The 17,154-nt window shown below is 54.6% G+C and overlaps 1 protein-coding gene and 1 pseudogene across 2 annotated transcripts in view; one reads left to right on the top strand and one right to left on the bottom strand.

Annotated features, from left to right (window-relative positions):
• Positions 1-1,431: 1,431 nt before the first annotated feature.
• Positions 1,432-17,154, bottom strand: part of TEX264 (testis expressed 264, ER-phagy receptor) — a 32,542-nt gene continuing 16,819 nt past the window's right edge. For both annotated transcript variants that reach the window (XM_012460625.3, XM_012460626.3), the window contains exons 4-5: positions 6,093-6,261; positions 1,432-2,017 (exon numbers count right to left, since the gene is read on the bottom strand). In XM_012460625.3, the coding sequence (XP_012316048.1) occupies positions 1,725-2,017; positions 6,093-6,261 (462 nt within the window). In that variant the 3' untranslated portion in view covers positions 1,432-1,724. The remainder of the gene's footprint in view (positions 2,018-6,092; positions 6,262-17,154) is intronic.
• On the top strand, positions 11,007-11,126 carry LOC135270905 (5S ribosomal RNA; annotated as a pseudogene).

The following is a 17,154-nucleotide window of genomic DNA, read 5'->3' as shown; positions in this document are numbered from 1 at the left end:
CCCAAATAAACACAAGCCCCATCACTAACAGGAGACAAGGTGGCAGCGGGAGACAGACATGCTGTCTTCCACCTCCAATTCTGCCACTGGCTGCTCTCACCCTCTCTGGCTGCCTCAGAGCAACCACTCCCTGGGGTAGGTGAGCGATGGGCCAGGCCTCTGGAGAGGAGGGGATGACATCAGGAGGGCGCTGAGGTGAGGAGTCACACACTCCTCCCAGCCACACTCCCCCCAGCCACACTCCCAGCTGGCTCAACACATCAGGCTCACAAAAGGCATGGGGCTGTATACACAGATATGGCTGTGTACAGCACCAGCCCGAAAAGCCCATGATGTGGCCTGCAGCAAACAAGCTGCACAATCACAGCACCTGGACATGCAGTTACACACAGCTAGACAGCCACCACTCCCAGCTGTGCACACAGATGAGGACGTAACACCCAGCCTTACACACAGTTGTACATGTGGACATAGCCACATATATAGCACACGTAAACATGCAACCACACACAGCTATACTTGCAAACAGCCATAATACAAATGGGTATACCCTTGCCCCTATGAACATGTGACCATGCCTACACACCACTGCACATGTGGACACAGCCACGTATATACAACTGCTCACATAGACATGCCACAGATAGCTGTAGACCAAGACATGGCCACACGTGCACGGCCATAATCATGGATACACAGCTGCACAGAGCCATAGCCTTTATATGCAGACACATGGCAAAACACATAGCTTTATACATGAACATCATGAACATCACCATACACACAGCTGTACAGGCACAGTCACACACAGCTGTATATGGACAAAGCCCCCAGAGATGCTGTTAGCCAGCTTCACATGCTCCTATAATTCAACCATACACAGACACAAAGCACAGCCATCCACACAGACACAGCCATGCTCAGCTACAATCACACCCTGATGCTCACCTGGGCACAGCTTCACCCAAGCAGCCCCATCCGTGGTTACAGAGCCAAATGCATGAGCGTGGGTGCACATGCATACACACAGGTACACAGGCACTGGCAGGCACAGTGAAACAGCCTTGCCTGCTAACCACGTGCAGGCACACTAGAGCCACAGACAGAGAGGCATCCCCTGGAGCCAGACGAAGACAGGCTGTGAATTCCCCACTCCTGAATTCTGGAGGGTGCCCTGTGCTCAGCTCTCACACAAGCCAGGCTCTCCTTGCTCTCTGGCAGCTGCAATGGAGGGGTAGTTGACCACTGGGGTCACAAAGCAGGACATGGAGGATTTCTAACACCCCTCCTCCCCCCACCCCAGGGTACCTGCCATGTTCCCTCCATTCCTTGTCCTGGCGAGGGGAGGCTCCTGCCCAATCCCAGCCTATCTGTACGGGGACCCCCCTGCCCACCAAGGCAGAACTAACAAACAAATACACAACCCAAATCTAGGTGAAACAAGTAAATCATTGGCTTTATTCTGGGTCCTGGAAGCTCCAATATGAGTCTGAAAAAAAGACACAACAGGGGCGGCAGCCCTGGGGGCTGGTGCAGAAAACAGTCCCTGACTTCTTTGGCCCTGGGAGCCAAAAGAGCAGTGAGGAGAAGGCTAAGCAAGAGGCCTGGTGCAGGGTAAGTCAGGTCCCTCAGGAACCCCTCCTCCCCCAGGGGAAGGAGGAAGAGGGCTGGAGAGTCTGCTCAGTTCCTCAGCAATGGCACTGCAGGAGGGTGCAGGCCACAGGTTACTCCTTGCCCTTCTCAGGGGTACTGGGCTCCCAGGGCCACTTGGTAATCCCCAGGGGCTCAGTCTCAGGGTCCAGCTGTGGCTCCCCCAAGGGCCCCTCGCCCTCCAGGTCCAGCTCCTCAAAAGAGGAGCCACTGGCGCCTGACTCGCTGTAACTGTGCTCGCTGCGGGTGTCACCATCATCCCAGCCACGGCTGCTCGCCCCCGGTGACAGTGTGGCAACTGAAGTCTCTCGGCTGCCAGGGCTCACCTCCAAGCTTACAGAACTCGTGTCACTCATCGTGTCAGCTCCTATGGCCGGGAAAAGGGAGCACAGGTTAGCCAGGACCACCCCACCCCCTCCTCCAGGGAGAGGCAACTCAGCACACACAGCGCACTCATGAATAATGCAGCCTCCTGGGATCAGGGGGCTCGCTCCAGCTGCCCTCTGCCCTCTGCCCTGACTGGGGCTACACAGACAGGGCAGAGGAAAAGAGCGATAAGGGAAGGAGGGGAGGAAGGAGGGAAGGAGGGAGGGAGAAAGCAGGCAGCTGTGCACTCCTCTCCCCACCCTGAATTAGCCTCAGCTCCCTGTACTTCCACAAAGCCTGCCCTCCCCCCACATTTATTAAGGGCCACTCAGCCCTGAGGTGAGGAGCTGAAGTAGAACAAAGAGACCCAAGTAGTGTCCCCTCCACCTCCCCCACCCCCATTTCAAGCTTGGAGAGAGATGTGTCCAGGGCCAGCTACAGAACATAGCCCACAGGGCATGAGGACTGCAGAATGCAGCAGGAGGCCCCTCTCCCACCCTCCCACACACAGAGCTCCCAGGAGCAGCATCCAGGGAGTCAGCAGGCCCCTGCCTCTGGCCGACACCCAAGTCCCCACTTGAGGAGGGAGCTGAAGTGCCAGTACGATAGAGAAGGCCTGAGAAACACTCAACCAGCTGCAAGGAGGAGGGTGCTGGGATGAAACAGGTTAAGGGATTTCTCCCCCTATGCCTGGGTCGACTCTGAGAAACCCTTACCCACCCACCCTCAATGACTGGGGTTTCCTGAGACACAAGATAGCAAAAGGGGACCATGAGAGCACTCTGCTGGTGGGTGGGGTGCCCCAAACCAGTGCTGAGCCAGGCTGGTGGCCCAAACCCCTTCTAACCTGCTCCTTCCACCCACAATACATCCTCCAAGCAAGGAGCCCCTTCATCTGTCCTGTCCAGGAGCAACCCCTAGGTTCATCTCCCTGGATCAGAGGCACTGAAAGCAGGTTGGAGTGGCAAGGAGGAACACAGGGCTCAGGCCCGCTGTTTGCAGGAATCCAGACTGGGAGAAAGAGGATCTGCTAGCCTTCCTGTGTGAGAGGGAGAGGGGCAACTGTCAAACATCACAGAAGGTGAGTGGTGGGCCAGCTTTTCCAGCTGCTGTCTCCATGGTGATAGAGCCAAGCCAGGTGCAGTTGGGGTCTGCTTGGCACTTGGACTCAGCCTGGGGCTTTCCTTGAGCCTCAGCTGGGGCCTAGGTTGTGGGTGGGAGAATTAGGAGGTGGGGGAATTTGGAGTCTCTCCCTATCCCCACCACCCGCCCAGCCCCCAGAACATGCCCTCTGGGCACTACTGGCAGAGGCGAGGTCAGCTGTGGAAGCCCAGCTCTTGCTAAGGCCCCAGGTGTGGTTCCCAGGGCAGAGGCCTGTGAGTGAGGTGGTGGGGGATTTGGGGTAGTTTCTTCTGACCAGGGAGCAGGATCCCAGGCCCTCACTGCTCTTTAAATGATGATCAGTGCCCCAGGGGCTACAGGCCTGAAAAGAGCAAAGGAGGGAGACAGTTTCTCCCTGGTCCTACTAAACTGTATGTTCTGTCTGCTCACCTACCCAATGGCTCTCTTGGGACCCCAGGTACAGAAATGTACCTGTTTCCCAGCATGCTACCTCCTACCACCCAGCTCCTAGGCTAGGAGTATTCAGAGGAAGGAGCCTAGAGGTGCCTCTTTCAGGCCAGTACAGCCTGCTGAGATGAAGACAGCCCCTGGGGACATATATACACTTCAAGCAAGGGAATCCAGCCAGAGGCCAGTGCAGTGGCTTACATCTGCAATCCTAGCACTTTGGGAGGCTGAGGCAGGTTGATCATCTGAGGTCAGGAGTTTGAGACCAGCCTGGCCAACATGCAGAAACCCTGCCTCTACTAAAAATTCAAAAAATAATCAGGCGTGGTGGCAGGTGCCTATAATCCCAGCTACTCAGGAAGCTGAGGCAGGAGAATCACTTAAACCCAGGAGGCCGAAGTTGCAGTGAGCCGAGATTATGCCACTTCACTCCAGCCTGGGAGAAAGAGCAAAACGCCATTAAAAAAAAAAAAAAAAAAGGAATCCAGCTGGGCATGGTGGCTCATGCCTGTAATCCCAACACTTTGGAAGGCTGAGGCAGGAGGATCATTTGAGCTAAGTTCAAGGCCAGACTGGGCAATATGGCGAAACACCATCTCTACAAAAAATATAAAAATTAGCCAGGCGTGGTGGTGCATGCCTGTTGTCCCAACTACTCAGGAGGCTGAGGTGGGAGGACAGCTTAAGCCTGGGAGGCAAAGGTTGCAGTGAGCTGAGATCTCGCCACTGCACCACTCCAGCCTGGGCAATAGAGCCAGACCTTGCCTCAGAATTAAAAAAAAAAAAAAAAGAGTGCAAGGCAGGGAAGTGGCATCCCTATAGCCCCACCAAGATCTACACAGGATGAGGCTCCAGAGTCTCATGACTGCATCCCTAGGGAGAAGATACCAGGTAAGGCAGGGCCCTACCTAAATCCCCATGGTTGCTGGGGCAGGGGATGTGAAGCCACCCCCTTCACCCCAATCCCTCCCTCCTGCTCTGCCCATAGCAAGTGCAAGACGATCAAATATTCATCGCCTCTCTGGAGCTAAATAATACATCAATGTAATAACAGGCGCAAGGCAGCTAATCACCCCCTTTCACCTCCCAGTCCAAGCTGAAGCCACAGCAGGGAGGCAGGCAGGGACAGGCCAAGCCTTGGGCAGTCAGACACCACCAACTGCTGTGTCAATGGCATGCACCTGGCGGGCAAACACCCAGAGTCCTCCTGGGGTGTCAGGATGGGCCCTGTGAGAAGTGGGCAGACCCCTTGGCCTCAACACCAGGGAGTGGGTGGGTGGGCTGGAGGGGAGGGAAATAGGTTAAGGAGCTAGGGAATGTGGGAACTACGGCTGCAGCCAGCTGTAGCGGGTGCCGAGCAGTCCTTCAATGCCCCTGGCAGGGGCATTTTGGGAGGGAAGGAAGCCGGGTGGGTGGGTCAAGGAGGGGGAGACAGGCAGCAGAGGAAGGTCACAGGAAAGTGAAGACGCTCTGTCTTCCTGCCCTGGAGGCTGCCTGGGCCTGCTGACCTTGTGCCATGTCCTGTGCCCACAGTGGGGGCACTGAAGAGTATCTGCCGGGCACTACCAGGCAGAAGGGAGCTGTACCCCATGGAGGTAATTAAGTGGCAGATGAAGTTAACTGTGTTGGACACAGGCCCCTAGGGAGTAGAGACTGCTCCCAGTACCCTCCCGCCCATCCCCAGCTGACACATGTCTCCCTAGGGTGACCTTGACTGTTGAAGACTGGATGGGCAGAGTGTCTGCTAAAGAAGGAGAAGAGGTACAGTTCCTCTACCCAGAGCCCTGTACCACTCCTAGAAGTCATGGACTCCACATGGTTGGCCAAAGTTATAAGGTCCCCTGGGACCATCTGGGATGTAACCAGCAGACTCCTTGTGCCTGGGACAGCCCAGGGTCACAGAGATCATTGTAGAGAGTTGAGCAACCTGGACCTGGAGCCTTGAGGCTGCCAGCAGGAGTGTAGGCTGGCCCTGGAGGAAGGCACAGGAGACTGATCTCCTGGCTCCCCTCTGCATGCTCCCTGGTTGCTCCCTGGCAGGGAGAAAGCAGCTGGCTCTGGGTGGGGCCTGTACTGAGGGACAAGAGAACTCTTTGCTCCCCTCCTTACCTTCCAGATCCAGTGCCAATCTTACTTCCTGCTGAGCCCCACCCAAGGGACTCCTTTCCTGAGCAGCCTCAGCCCCCCCCCATGAGCACTGAGCTATCTGTGATCTTTGTTTCCAAGAGTACTCCTGCTGCATCTGGAAGGAATCCGGGCAGGGTCTTTGTATCTGTGTTGCCATGAGGTAATGTGTGTGAATCCACATCTATGTAGATCCACATGTCCAGGAACAGGAAACTCCACGTGGGTCCTCAGGTAAGTGGGTCTGCTTCCTCCCTCTGCCAAGCATAGACTGACACCCACAGTGCCAACCCAGAGAGGAAGGAGCCTCCTCAACCAAGCCCCTGGAATCCAGAAGTGAGGAGCTCCAGGAGGGCTCCACCCTCATACCCCACCTTCTGTACCTGTGCCATCCACCTGGGCATCAACAGCCTCTGCAAGCCCCCGCCATTTCCGCTCTGTCTCCTTCACCTCGGGCACATAAAAATCTCCCTGCCGTGCCAGTGGGCACATGAAATGGATCTGGTCTTGCTGGTAGATCTCCAGCCGAGGATGGGCACACAGCTTCCGCTCCTAGTTAGAGAGTGGCAAAAGGCAGAATGAGCCCTACAGGGCCCCTGACTCACTTGTCCTTGGGTGGCCCCCGGAACTGGCTATTTATTACCTATTCTGTCCCAGGGGCTGGCTCTGCCTCTCAATCTCTTCCAAGCTCCAAAGCCCTGCTGAGGGAGGCATACATAGAGCACCCTAATAGCAGGGCCCCAGACTCCAGAGTGCAATAATAGTCTTAAGACCCAGGATGACACCCTAGGGCAGGTGGTAAAAGAACCCAGGAGCCTGGCACTGCTCTCCTATGTGTACATCTGAGACCAAAAGGCTGTTCCAGAAGGCACTGGTCTCACAGAGCCATGAAGCTTGGCACCCCTGGACCACCCCCAGGATAGGGACCCCATGTGCCAAAGCCAAGGTCTTCTCACCTGCCAGACTTTCCATCCCAGGACCCCCTGGCACTGACCTTTGGTCTACCCTGGACAATGCTAACTGATCCACAGATATCAGAAGGCCAGTACCCCCAATCCTTAGGCCTCCATCCCCTGCTCTTGCAGACATGCCACTACAGACCCTGGACAGGGGTCAAGGCCAGCTAAACCCCACTTCCACTCCCATCATTCCCCTGCTAGTCTATGTCAACCTCTGAGACTATCAGGTGTGGTTCCCATACCTCCTCACATATGGGCCCAGGGTTTTCGCTGATGGGGAGGAGGGAGACCCTGGACTGAAAGGGCAGGCAGGACAAGTAGATCTAGCACAGGACATTACCCAATGGGCTGATGTACCACCTTTTGGGCCCCAAGTTTCAATAGGCACTTCACCTCCCTCTGCCTAGACATAGAATCCAATGCTTCCCATCCCCCAATGTATATGGAGGGGCACAGACATGCCTGAGGCAGGCAGGGACAGCCAGAACAGGGGTCAAGTGCCTCTCGCTCAGAGCCTGCCCCTGCCTTTCCTGCAATGGAGCACAAATACCCACTAAGATGACTGCAAGGCCCCTGCCCTGTCACTGGTCACCCGCCAACCTTCACAACACGGCTATTTATAGCACCTGTCCTGCTCTCACCACAGCTCTGAAATGAGTCTTCCACTTAGCAGTAATGAGAGACTTATTGACTTGCAGGAAGAAACCACTCCAGGACTCCACTTGTCTGCCTGTCTGGTCATCCCTAGGGTTGAGGAACCTCCTTCAACTAAAGCAAACAAGCAAAGAAGGGTTAAACACAAGCCTACAGATGATAAAGGGAAACGGGAGTGAGCCTGAAAAGTCTATCTAACTAGGAGCCTCAGCAGCCAGAGGGAGGATGCATCTAGGAGGTGGCTGGCCTGGCCCAGGTCTGGTTGCGGCTCAGCCTCTGACTCCATGAGCGATTTAGGCAAAGCCTTTCATCCCAAGTCTCCCTGTGCTCAACGGCAAGTAGAACACTCCAGCCCTCATGATTCCAAGGTCAGTGAAGGAAAGTCATTATTTTTTAATAGGTGGAGTCAAATCTTCTTTGCCAACCTGGGTGCCCTCTGGGCTTTCTCCTTCTCAAGAGTCCATGCCCCCAACACCTCCCATTTCTAAACACACAGATGGCTGTCTTTGCTTCCCTACCCACCGACATACCCACTCCAGCCCTGGTCTCCAGGAGGAGGCTAAACAAGATCACAGTGTCAGGAATCAGAAGCTGTCAGGATCTGGGGCCCCTCCAATGCCAGCACTTAGAGGCAGGCATCTGCTAAACCTGAGACCCACTCAGCAAACTGGGCCAGGTCACTGAGGCCAAGGGCAAGGACGCCCCTGAGGAAGGTCCAGGTCCTTCCCCAGTAGCCAGATGGAAGAAAAGGATTCCTGAATCTAGTCAGGGCATGGCCTTCACCAACATCCTCACACTCTGGGAAAAGGGTCCAAAGGGTAGCAGCTGAGTAGCCATCACAAGAGCAGCAGACATTTGGCTTTTGAGGAAGATCCCAGAGGCCAGAGCCTGTGTCCACCCAGAGATTCCAGGTACAATGGGGACCCTAACCCAACCCCTCTCAACACTCAGGCTACCTCCCTAGCTTATCTTCTGGAGGAACTTGGCAATAACAAGATGATAAGAGGGAGTACTGCTCTTTCCACCCTCTCCTCTAGGCTGGGCAGCACCAGGCTGCCACCCTGTGCCACCTGCTCTGCCAGCCCCCTCGTTGGCAGGCAGGAGGCAGCTCTGCGGCTGCTCTGTGCATCTGCCTCCTCCAGAGAGCCCGGCTCTGAAGTTGCCTGGCTGTGGACAGCTCTGTTGCCATGGAAACTGTATCCTCCATCCTTGCCGTTGCCTTCATCTCAAAGCCATCGGGGAGAACAGAGGAGCAAGGGAGACAGAGGATGAAGAGAAAACTGTGGCCCTGCCACACAGCCCTTCCTTCTCTGTGCAGCTCTCCCTCCTCACAGCATCCCACACAAGGAGCACCAGCTTCCAGAGCCTGTTTTCAGATCCCTGGAGGCAAAACTAGCCTGGTCCTACCTACTGTTACCTGGGGGCCCTGGTCCTCTATACTAGAGGGAGACATGGAGCTAATTAAAATGCCATGACTGTTCAGACCCAAATCATTGTAACACATGCACCAGGTCCTACCAAAATTCAGACTTGGGCAGAGAAGGGGCAGGAAGAAGGCAAAGGAGCAAACTTCCAAGCCAGGCTCACAGGCAGAGAAGGGTATTCCAGTTGCCCCTTGGCCCTTCCTGGGAGACTGCTCTACCTTCCATGCTCTGCCCACTGAGAAAGAATGAGTCTAGTGAAGGCTGGGGATGGAGGGTGAGGAGCAGGACAAGCTATATGCTCTGTCCCTGAGTGATCAGGCAGAGGACAAACCTTTTCCCTCCCAACCAGGTGCAGTCTCAGAGGGAAGAAAAGGTGACCATGGGCTGGCTCTCAGGTCCTTGCTGCACGGTAGGAGCCATGGCCTGGGCAATATGTCAATGAGCCAGTAAATATTGGAAAATGATTGGAGGAAGGTGAGGCCAGCTGCCTCTCCCTCAGCTAGCCCCAGGGAGCCCTTGGAGAGCAGACTGCCAGTGGCCAAGGACATCAGCTCAAGGTCACACTGGGCTGGTCCTGCTGGTGAAGAGCCTGGGTAGGCCTGGAGTCCTCCTAGCCCTGGCACACCCTCTTCCACAGCCTGGACAGCCAGAAGTGTGTGGAAGCACTGCCAGGACATGAGAACAGGCTCTACCACTGACACCACTGGCCATCTGACAAACCCACAGCCCAGAGCAGCTCACTCCCACACACAGACCCAAGGAGACTATAAAGCTTCTTTCCAAGGTGGGAGAGTTGCAGATGTTCACATTCCTCTCCACCTAACAAGCAAAAGTCAATGAATCACTCCAAGGTGCCACCAAGGACTGCTAGAAACTGGATTCGGAGTTCCAGTCCCTCAGACATACCTCCAGGCCTTCCGTCCCACCTGGGCCTTCCACATGCAGAAACAAGATGGGGACTTGGGACACCACCTATGATGCAGGAACTTCTAGGAGACCCCAGTCATCAGCACTTCCCTACCACCACCCCACCCTGACTAACACCTGTTCACCCACTCAGGAGTGCTGGCAAAAAAAGGGAAGCTTGCCCACTCACACAGGCAGCCACAGTGCCTCAGCTACCTTGGGGACACACCACACATTCCCACCTCACCTCAGTCTAAGTTCACCTCCTGGGCAAGGTGCAGGCATTTAGCCCATTCAGCTCAGGGCTCCCACAACAAAAGCAAGACTGATACACCAGGTCAAGGTTTCCCCACGGGACCCACAGTGCCTCCCCAGCAGGTCTTTCTGAATTAGGGGAGAGAAAGAAAAGAGCTAAGAGAGAGGATCTGAACTATCCTCATTTAGTGCTTTGCACTCAAGACATCACCCTGTGCCCTGGCTTCAGCCAGGGGTGAGGCACGAACAGAAGACAGAAGAGGTCAGGCCCAAGATGGAAGCTGACAATGGGTCCCACTCCCAGGCTACCCAGAGGCCAGAGATTTGCTTAAAGCTAGGTGGTGGCAAATGCCAAAAAGAAGGAGGCAATGTGTGGGCCAAGGACTGGGTCACATCTCCTACATGAGCTCTAGGCCCAGAAAGGGATGAGGTCTGGCTGAGGGGCCCTGGGCCTTGCCTTACTATTCACCCTGAGCCACCCAGTCCTATCCAGCCTTCTGTGCCAGGCTGGACACCCAGGCAGCTGCGCAGCCAGCAAGCAGCTGTTGCATCCCACCCGAGGTGGTGGCGTCTCCTCGCTGGGTGAAGTGATGCGTGCTCATTTTTAATTACAGACACCGAAATGCACCCGCCTGCACACAGTAGTCCCTGCAAGTGGGGGCTCAGACCCTGGAGGCCCCTCAGGCAGCTGGTCTTCATGGCATGTGCGTGCTTGGGGGAGGCATAGCAGGAGGCTGCAGCTAGAAGGTAGCACATCATTATTCTGCCCAGAAACTTTCCTCTCACCCACACCAGGCTGCCCAAAAGCCTCCGGCCCAGAAGCTAAACCTGTCTGTTGGTGCTCTGGTGGCCTTGCCACAACAGCAGGGAGAGGCTGCAGAAGGGCTGGTGAACATCTTTCCCCTCTCGACTCTCCTCTCACAGCAGGAGAGCCCAAAGTTCTGAAAATGGCAGGGAAAGGAGACAGGGAATAAGACAGGACTGTAAGGAGAGTAGAGAGGAAGCAGGAAGTGGCAGAGAGCACCCAGGCAAGAACCCAGAGCATTAGCTTTCCTAGACAAATGGGTGGCTTCCCTCTTGCCCAGGTATGAAATAAAGGGTCTCTAGCCATACCACCCTGAATGTGCCTGACCTCGTCTGATCTCAGAAGCTTAAGCAGGGTCGGGTGTAGTTAGCACTTTGATGGGAGACTGCCTGGGAGTACCAGGTGCTGTAGGCTTTTGGCCTATTGCTCTCTCCCTCTTTCCCTCTTTGGCTAGGCATGGTGGCTCACACCTATAATCCCAGCACTTTGGGAGGCTAAGGCAGGTGGATCACCTGAGTTCAGGAGTTTTGAGACCAGCCTGGCCAACATGGTGAAACTCCATCTCTACTAAAAATACAAAAATTAGCTGGGTGTGGTGGTGGGCACCTGTGGTCCCAGCTACTCAAGAGGTTGAGGCAGAATTACTTGAACATGGGAGATGAAGGCTACAGTGAGCCAAGATCGCACCACTGCACTCTAGCCTGGGCAACAGAGCAAAACTGTCTCAAAAAAAAAGAGAAAGAAATAAAGGGATTAGAATAGATGATCTCAAAAGAAGTGAGGAACTGGCAAGGATGAATAAAAACACCATTATCTGAAGATAAGAAAACTGTATACTCAGAAAACCTAAAAAGAATCAATGGAGGGACTACCACAAACATTAAGTCACAAAGGTAACTCAAGCACAGCACATTTTTCTGTGCAACAGATCAGCCAAATAGAAAACATAATGGAAATGAGATATAACAGCCCTCTTGGGGTCAGATCGAGCCAAGGGCCAGTCTGGGAGCCCCTGGCTGAAAGGCAGGGAATGGTAGAGAAGCCAGGAAGGCAGGTCCAGGCCTGGGTGGGAACCTGGGGAAGACTGCAGAAAGGGGAAGGTGTGAGAGGGAATGGGGTGGGAGACAGTGTGCTGTGCCTGGCACCCCAGCCTGCTGCGCCTGCTGCCGCCACTGCCTGAAGACTTTTCATTTTCACCTCAAAGCCGGCAGCTTGCCACACAATTTACACCTCTGCTCATCTCCCTGGCACAGATGCAGGCCCTGGCTTCCTGGGTGGCCCATGGAGGAGGGCCTAGGCAGCAGTCAAGCACCAGGACAGGCTACGGTATTGAGGAGTGGGGAAACAATGCTTCCCTCTAAGTAGGCACATGGGACACAGGCTCTTAAGCACCTTAGTGTCCAGATGGACTGGGAAGCCCCTAATCCTGTAGCCATATACAGCCTTGCCTTTCTCTAAGCCAAGAGGGCCAAGATACAACACTGGCTCAGCCCTGCTCTGGCCTTCTCAGGAACAGAGGGTTGGGGAGTGTGGGAGGGAGTACCCCAAGGGGAACACAGCTAGAGTGCTGGGTGAGTCAGCCCTGAGATCCCACCACTCTCCCTTACAAATCTGGGAGGAGAGCCACAGCCTTCCAGATGATGGCCCCACCATCGCAGGCTCCACAGCCCACCCCCTCTCCAAGATCCAGTGCTCTTAGCAGCTTGTCTATGTAGTCAAGGACCTTGAGCCATGTCCTGCTCACAAGCTGACAAACTGGTTGCTGATGATTATCCAGCAGCAGGAAGGCTGCTCTGTACAGATGGAGCTGTGAAGCCAAGCACCTGAGAACCAGAGGAGTCAGGAATTGCCAGAGGGGAAGGACAAGTGGGCAAGAGGGGATGGAGAGGAGACAAGGGACAGAAGAGAGGGAGGGAAAGAGAAGGGCCTGAATTTCTCATCTCCAATTGGTACCTCTGACCTCTGCTCCACTCCTCAGGGAAGTCCTTTTCTTCCCACCTGCATAACTAGACAGTTAGCCTCTCCTCATCTGAGGGCTCAGCTGAAGGAGACGTTTTCTGCTGGGGGGAGGAGGGATGCACCATGAGTTCTCTCCTTGGAATCTCTTTCCCCTCCCTAATCCCAATCCTAAGCTTCCTGGAGAAGAGCAACAGAATTCTTCCTTGCTAAGTAAATTCCATCTGCCTGGGGAAGAAGGCTCCCTCTAGATTGGTGACAGCCCAACCCCACAGCACCAACCAGACAAGCTTCAGCCCCCAGGGTCCTGCAGGGCTGCCAAGCTATAATATCCGAGCTGGTATTTTGAGAGTGGTGGCTCCCACGCCGCCCCAGCAAAGGCTGGCTTTGTGCTTTCATTCCTGGGGGAGGGGCGGGAGGTAGGGTAAAGGCAGAGATGATAAGGAGCAGGTTCCAGTGCCTAGGCCAACAAAGAGGTGAGGTCTGGCCCACAACACCTCAACACCTAAGGGGAGCCAGGGAAGCCAAGCCCTGGTGTGGTGGGAGAATCGCCTCTTGGCTTAGGGGCACCTGGGAATGAAAAGTCACTGCTACCTTCAGCTAACTTGCATTATCCTCCTGCAGAATTTGGCTATAGTCTCTGGCTCTTCCTACCCATCTCCCAGGTACTCAAGAGACTTGATCTGAATCCCAGCCTGGATACTGTCACTCATCTGCTCAGAGGCCATCAGTGTCTCCCTAGTGCCTGCAGGACCCAGCCTAATCTCTTAGGCCCAAACTCTTGCTCCTCCCCTGCACTCCAGCCTCAGTGGATACACAAGCCATAACTACCACCAAGCCAGTACCTCTGCCTGACCTGCCCTTCCCACCTGGGGAACACTGCCCACCTTATAGGTGCAGCCCAAATGCCATCACCCAACAAGGGTTGTTTTGCCTTTCCCAGCGAATCTATCTCTCCCCTCCCAACCCCCAGGCCTGGCTAGGCTCTGTGGCTGGAGGACAGGGAGGAGGAAAGAGTGCTGGAGGACTATCACTCAGCTCCAGGTCCTGATGCTGCCAAAAGTGCCCTCCTCCCTGAGCCAGAGCAGGCCACTTAGCAGGTGGCAGCACCAGCAGGTGAACCAGACCTTGAGATCCAGGGAGAGAAGCCTAGGAATGGAACCGCCTCTGCCTCATTGAGGGTGTGGACATGAGGCCCAATAATGTGCCTGCAGCAGCTGCTTCCTGTGCCCAGAGCAGTTGCCAAGGTCTGCCTTAATGAGTGCCTGCTGGGCAAGCCAGTACATACCCTCTTCCTGTGCTTTGCCTCTGGCTCCCCCAAGCAGTCTCCTAGACCTGAAGCCTCAGCCCCCATCTGTGACTACCAGGGTTGGAGAGAGATCAAGTGGGTGTTGGGCCACAGTGCTAGCATCCCAGGCCCACTCTGGGGCACCATCCCAAGTGTACCCCAAATTGATGACAAGTTCTCAGCCTCTTGGTTCCAGCCCCACTTATATACAGGACAGAGTGGCAAAAAGCATGTAGCCTTCAGAATGATCCTCAGCCTAGGAGACCCAGTCTGGACTCAGCCACTGCTCCATCTCTTGTCCTTGGGGCACCTTCCTTCCCTAGGCCTCAGTCTCCCCATCTGTAAAACAATGGGGATGCTGGCTTTGATTAGGACTCCATGATGCCTCCTAGCTGGTTCCTCCATGCACAGAACAATGACACACACAAGACACCTCAGTAAATAACTGAGTAAGTGACTGAGCTAAGATGCCAAGAGGGCCTCCCTTGTTAAAAATAAAGTTTGGAAACCTCCCACGTTAGCTTGGCAAAGGTGACAGGCAGGAAGAGGAAATGACCGCAGATTTCACATTCCTGTTGGGGCTCCCTCACCTGCATTTTTTTTTTTTTTTTTTTTTTTTTTTGAGACAGAGTCTTGCTCCATCACCCAGGCTGGAGGGCAGTGGCATGATCTAAGCTTACTGTGACCTCTGCTTCCTGAGTTCAAGCAATTCTCATGCCTCAGCCTCCTGAGTAGCTGGGACTATAGGCGTATGCCACCATGCCCGGCTGATGTTTGTATATTTAGTAGAGACAGGGTTTCACCATGTTGGCCAGGCCAGTCTTGAACTCCTGACCTCAGGTGATTCACCCACCTGAGCTTCCCAAAGTGTTGAGATTACAGGCATGAGCCATCGCCCCCGGCCTCCTCACCTGCATTTTCCCTGCCGTGGCCTTGTTGCTCTGCACTGGTGTTTTGGCCCCAGTGTGGACTCAGACCCACCCACTGACTCCCTCAGGGTCACTGAGGCAGGCTAAGGAGAAACAAACACAAGGGGTTCTGCACCTACTGGACAGAATACAGGCTGTTACCAGGCTGCTTTGAGCTTCCTCCCAGCCCACAACTCAACAGGCTGACCCACCTCCACAGGCACCCTGCTGGGGCCCATAGGCCTTAGCTCCAAGCTGGCTGCTCCATGATGCTATTACCCACCACTCAGGAGTTCAGTCACCACTACCCCAGGAGATTTCCAACCTGCTGCTCCCCAGGGTCCCTCCAGGTCCAGCTTCCAATCAATCAGTCATGCTCCCCTCAAAACAAGTGCCTCTCCTTAGAGCCACTGCCCTACCTGCACAAGAGCTGGGCCTTGGTGCCTCCCAGCTCCATTCACACTGCAGTTACAGCATCCTCAGGATGGAGAACAGACATGCAGTGGACAGGACCGGAGGCTGCACCTCTCTTAGGACAGAGGTTTTCAAACCAGTTGAGCCTCAGAAGCCCCCTTCCAAACAAAAGCTCAAGACACCTGGTTTGTAAAACTTACTGGCAGAACTACTCCAGGTGAAGCAGGTAAGGGTCTGAGTATAGTCCCCCATCCCGGGCCAATAGCCCCAGGGCACCTCAGCACAGCCAGAGCAGTCTGAGAACTATGGTCGGGGTCCCTACCTTACTTACTTACTTTTACTTCCTTCGTTTTTTTTTTTTAAGTTTTCACTTTTATTTTTTTAAGACAGAGTTTCACTCCTGTTGCCCAAGCTAATGTGCAATGGCGTGATCTTGGCTCACTGCAACCTCTGCCTCCTGGACTCATGCAATTCTCCTGTCTCAGCCTACCAAGCAGCTGGGACCACGGACGCACACCACCATGCCCAGTGAAGTTTTTGTTTTTTTTTTCCTGTGGAGACAAGGTTTCACCATGTTGCCCAGGTTGATCTCAAACTTCTGAGCTGGCTCACTGCAACCTCTGCCTCCTGGACTCATGCAATTCTTCTGTCTCAGCCTCCCAAAGTATTGGGATTACAGGCATGAGCCACCACACCTAGCCTTGTCCCCTGTAAGCCCCTGGTAAGACAGTCCCAGTCAACCCAGCTGTCCCAGAATTTGGCCACCAAGGTTCCCTTCACAGGCTCACTACATCCCTCGGTGACCCTTCTCCACATGCTATACTCCAATTTGATGGAGGATGGGCTAATGTCTGAACTCCAGGGCCTACCTGCACTCCCCAGCCAGTCACCACATGAACGATGCCCTGTATCACCCTAAACTTGGGAGAAGAAGCTCAAACCATTTTACAAAGACCCTTCCCTAAAACTCCCTGAAATCAGAGACCATGGGGAAGGACACTTATGAGAAAGATTCTGGACAGGTCTGAGAGAAGACAGGCATGGGGGCTTAGCTGGACCCTCTCAATGGCCTTCCTTGCCAAGTGTGACAGACAGATATGAGCAAACTGCACTAGGGACCTTACACACACAATCCCACACATGGAATTCCCAGGCCCATCCCTCAGTCCTGGTCTGCTCCATGTGTCCAAAGCCTTTCCTGGACATTCATTATGACTGTGGTGAATTTGGGGGCCTCTGCCCATTGCTCTGGGGTCACATCTGGGCCCCATCTCTCTTCTGCAGGTTTGCAATTTCAAGCAAGCTCTATTCCATCCTGCAGCTGCCAGAAGACACCCCCACTCTCCCTGATGATGGCCAAGCCCACACAAGCATACCTCACAGTCTCCTTCCTGGGACTTGGCGAGTGGTCTCCTCCTCTACTAAAGGCCACCTCCTTGGACTCCAGTGGAGCACCCCGACAAAGCTGAGGCATCTCCCATATGGAGTGATGGTCACACAGTACCCATGGATTCCTGGGGAATGAGTGTTCAGCCTTGGGGCTCTTAACAGTTTATATGGAGAAAGGCAAGAGTTCCAGCCCCTATAGTAGTTTGCCAGGCTGCCAAGCTGAGGAAGGCTGGCCAGAGAGCCAGAGGCTGCCATGCAAACCAGGAAAGCTGAGATCAGCCATCCCTTCCAGAATCCCGAGAGTCCTGACAAGTGCTCTCCTTGGGCCTCTTGCAGTGAACTTTAGGTCCCTTTGTCCCATGGGACTAATCTTGTCCCAGGTTCAGGGACATCTGAAACTGCCAGGACAGCAGCTGCTCTCTACCTCCCAAACCCAAAGCTAAGATCCATTCACCCCTGCCCCTCACCCAGCCTCTGGGGAGGCTGG

This window comes from Aotus nancymaae, unplaced genomic scaffold, assembly GCF_030222135.1.
Source record: "Aotus nancymaae isolate 86718 unplaced genomic scaffold, 86718_ANA_hifiasm-v0.15.2.pri h1tg000067l, whole genome shotgun sequence".
Lineage (NCBI taxonomy): Eukaryota > Metazoa > Chordata > Mammalia > Primates > Aotidae > Aotus > Aotus nancymaae.
Note: the sequence above shows the minus strand (reverse complement) of the source record. Positions and strands in the feature narration are given on the sequence as shown.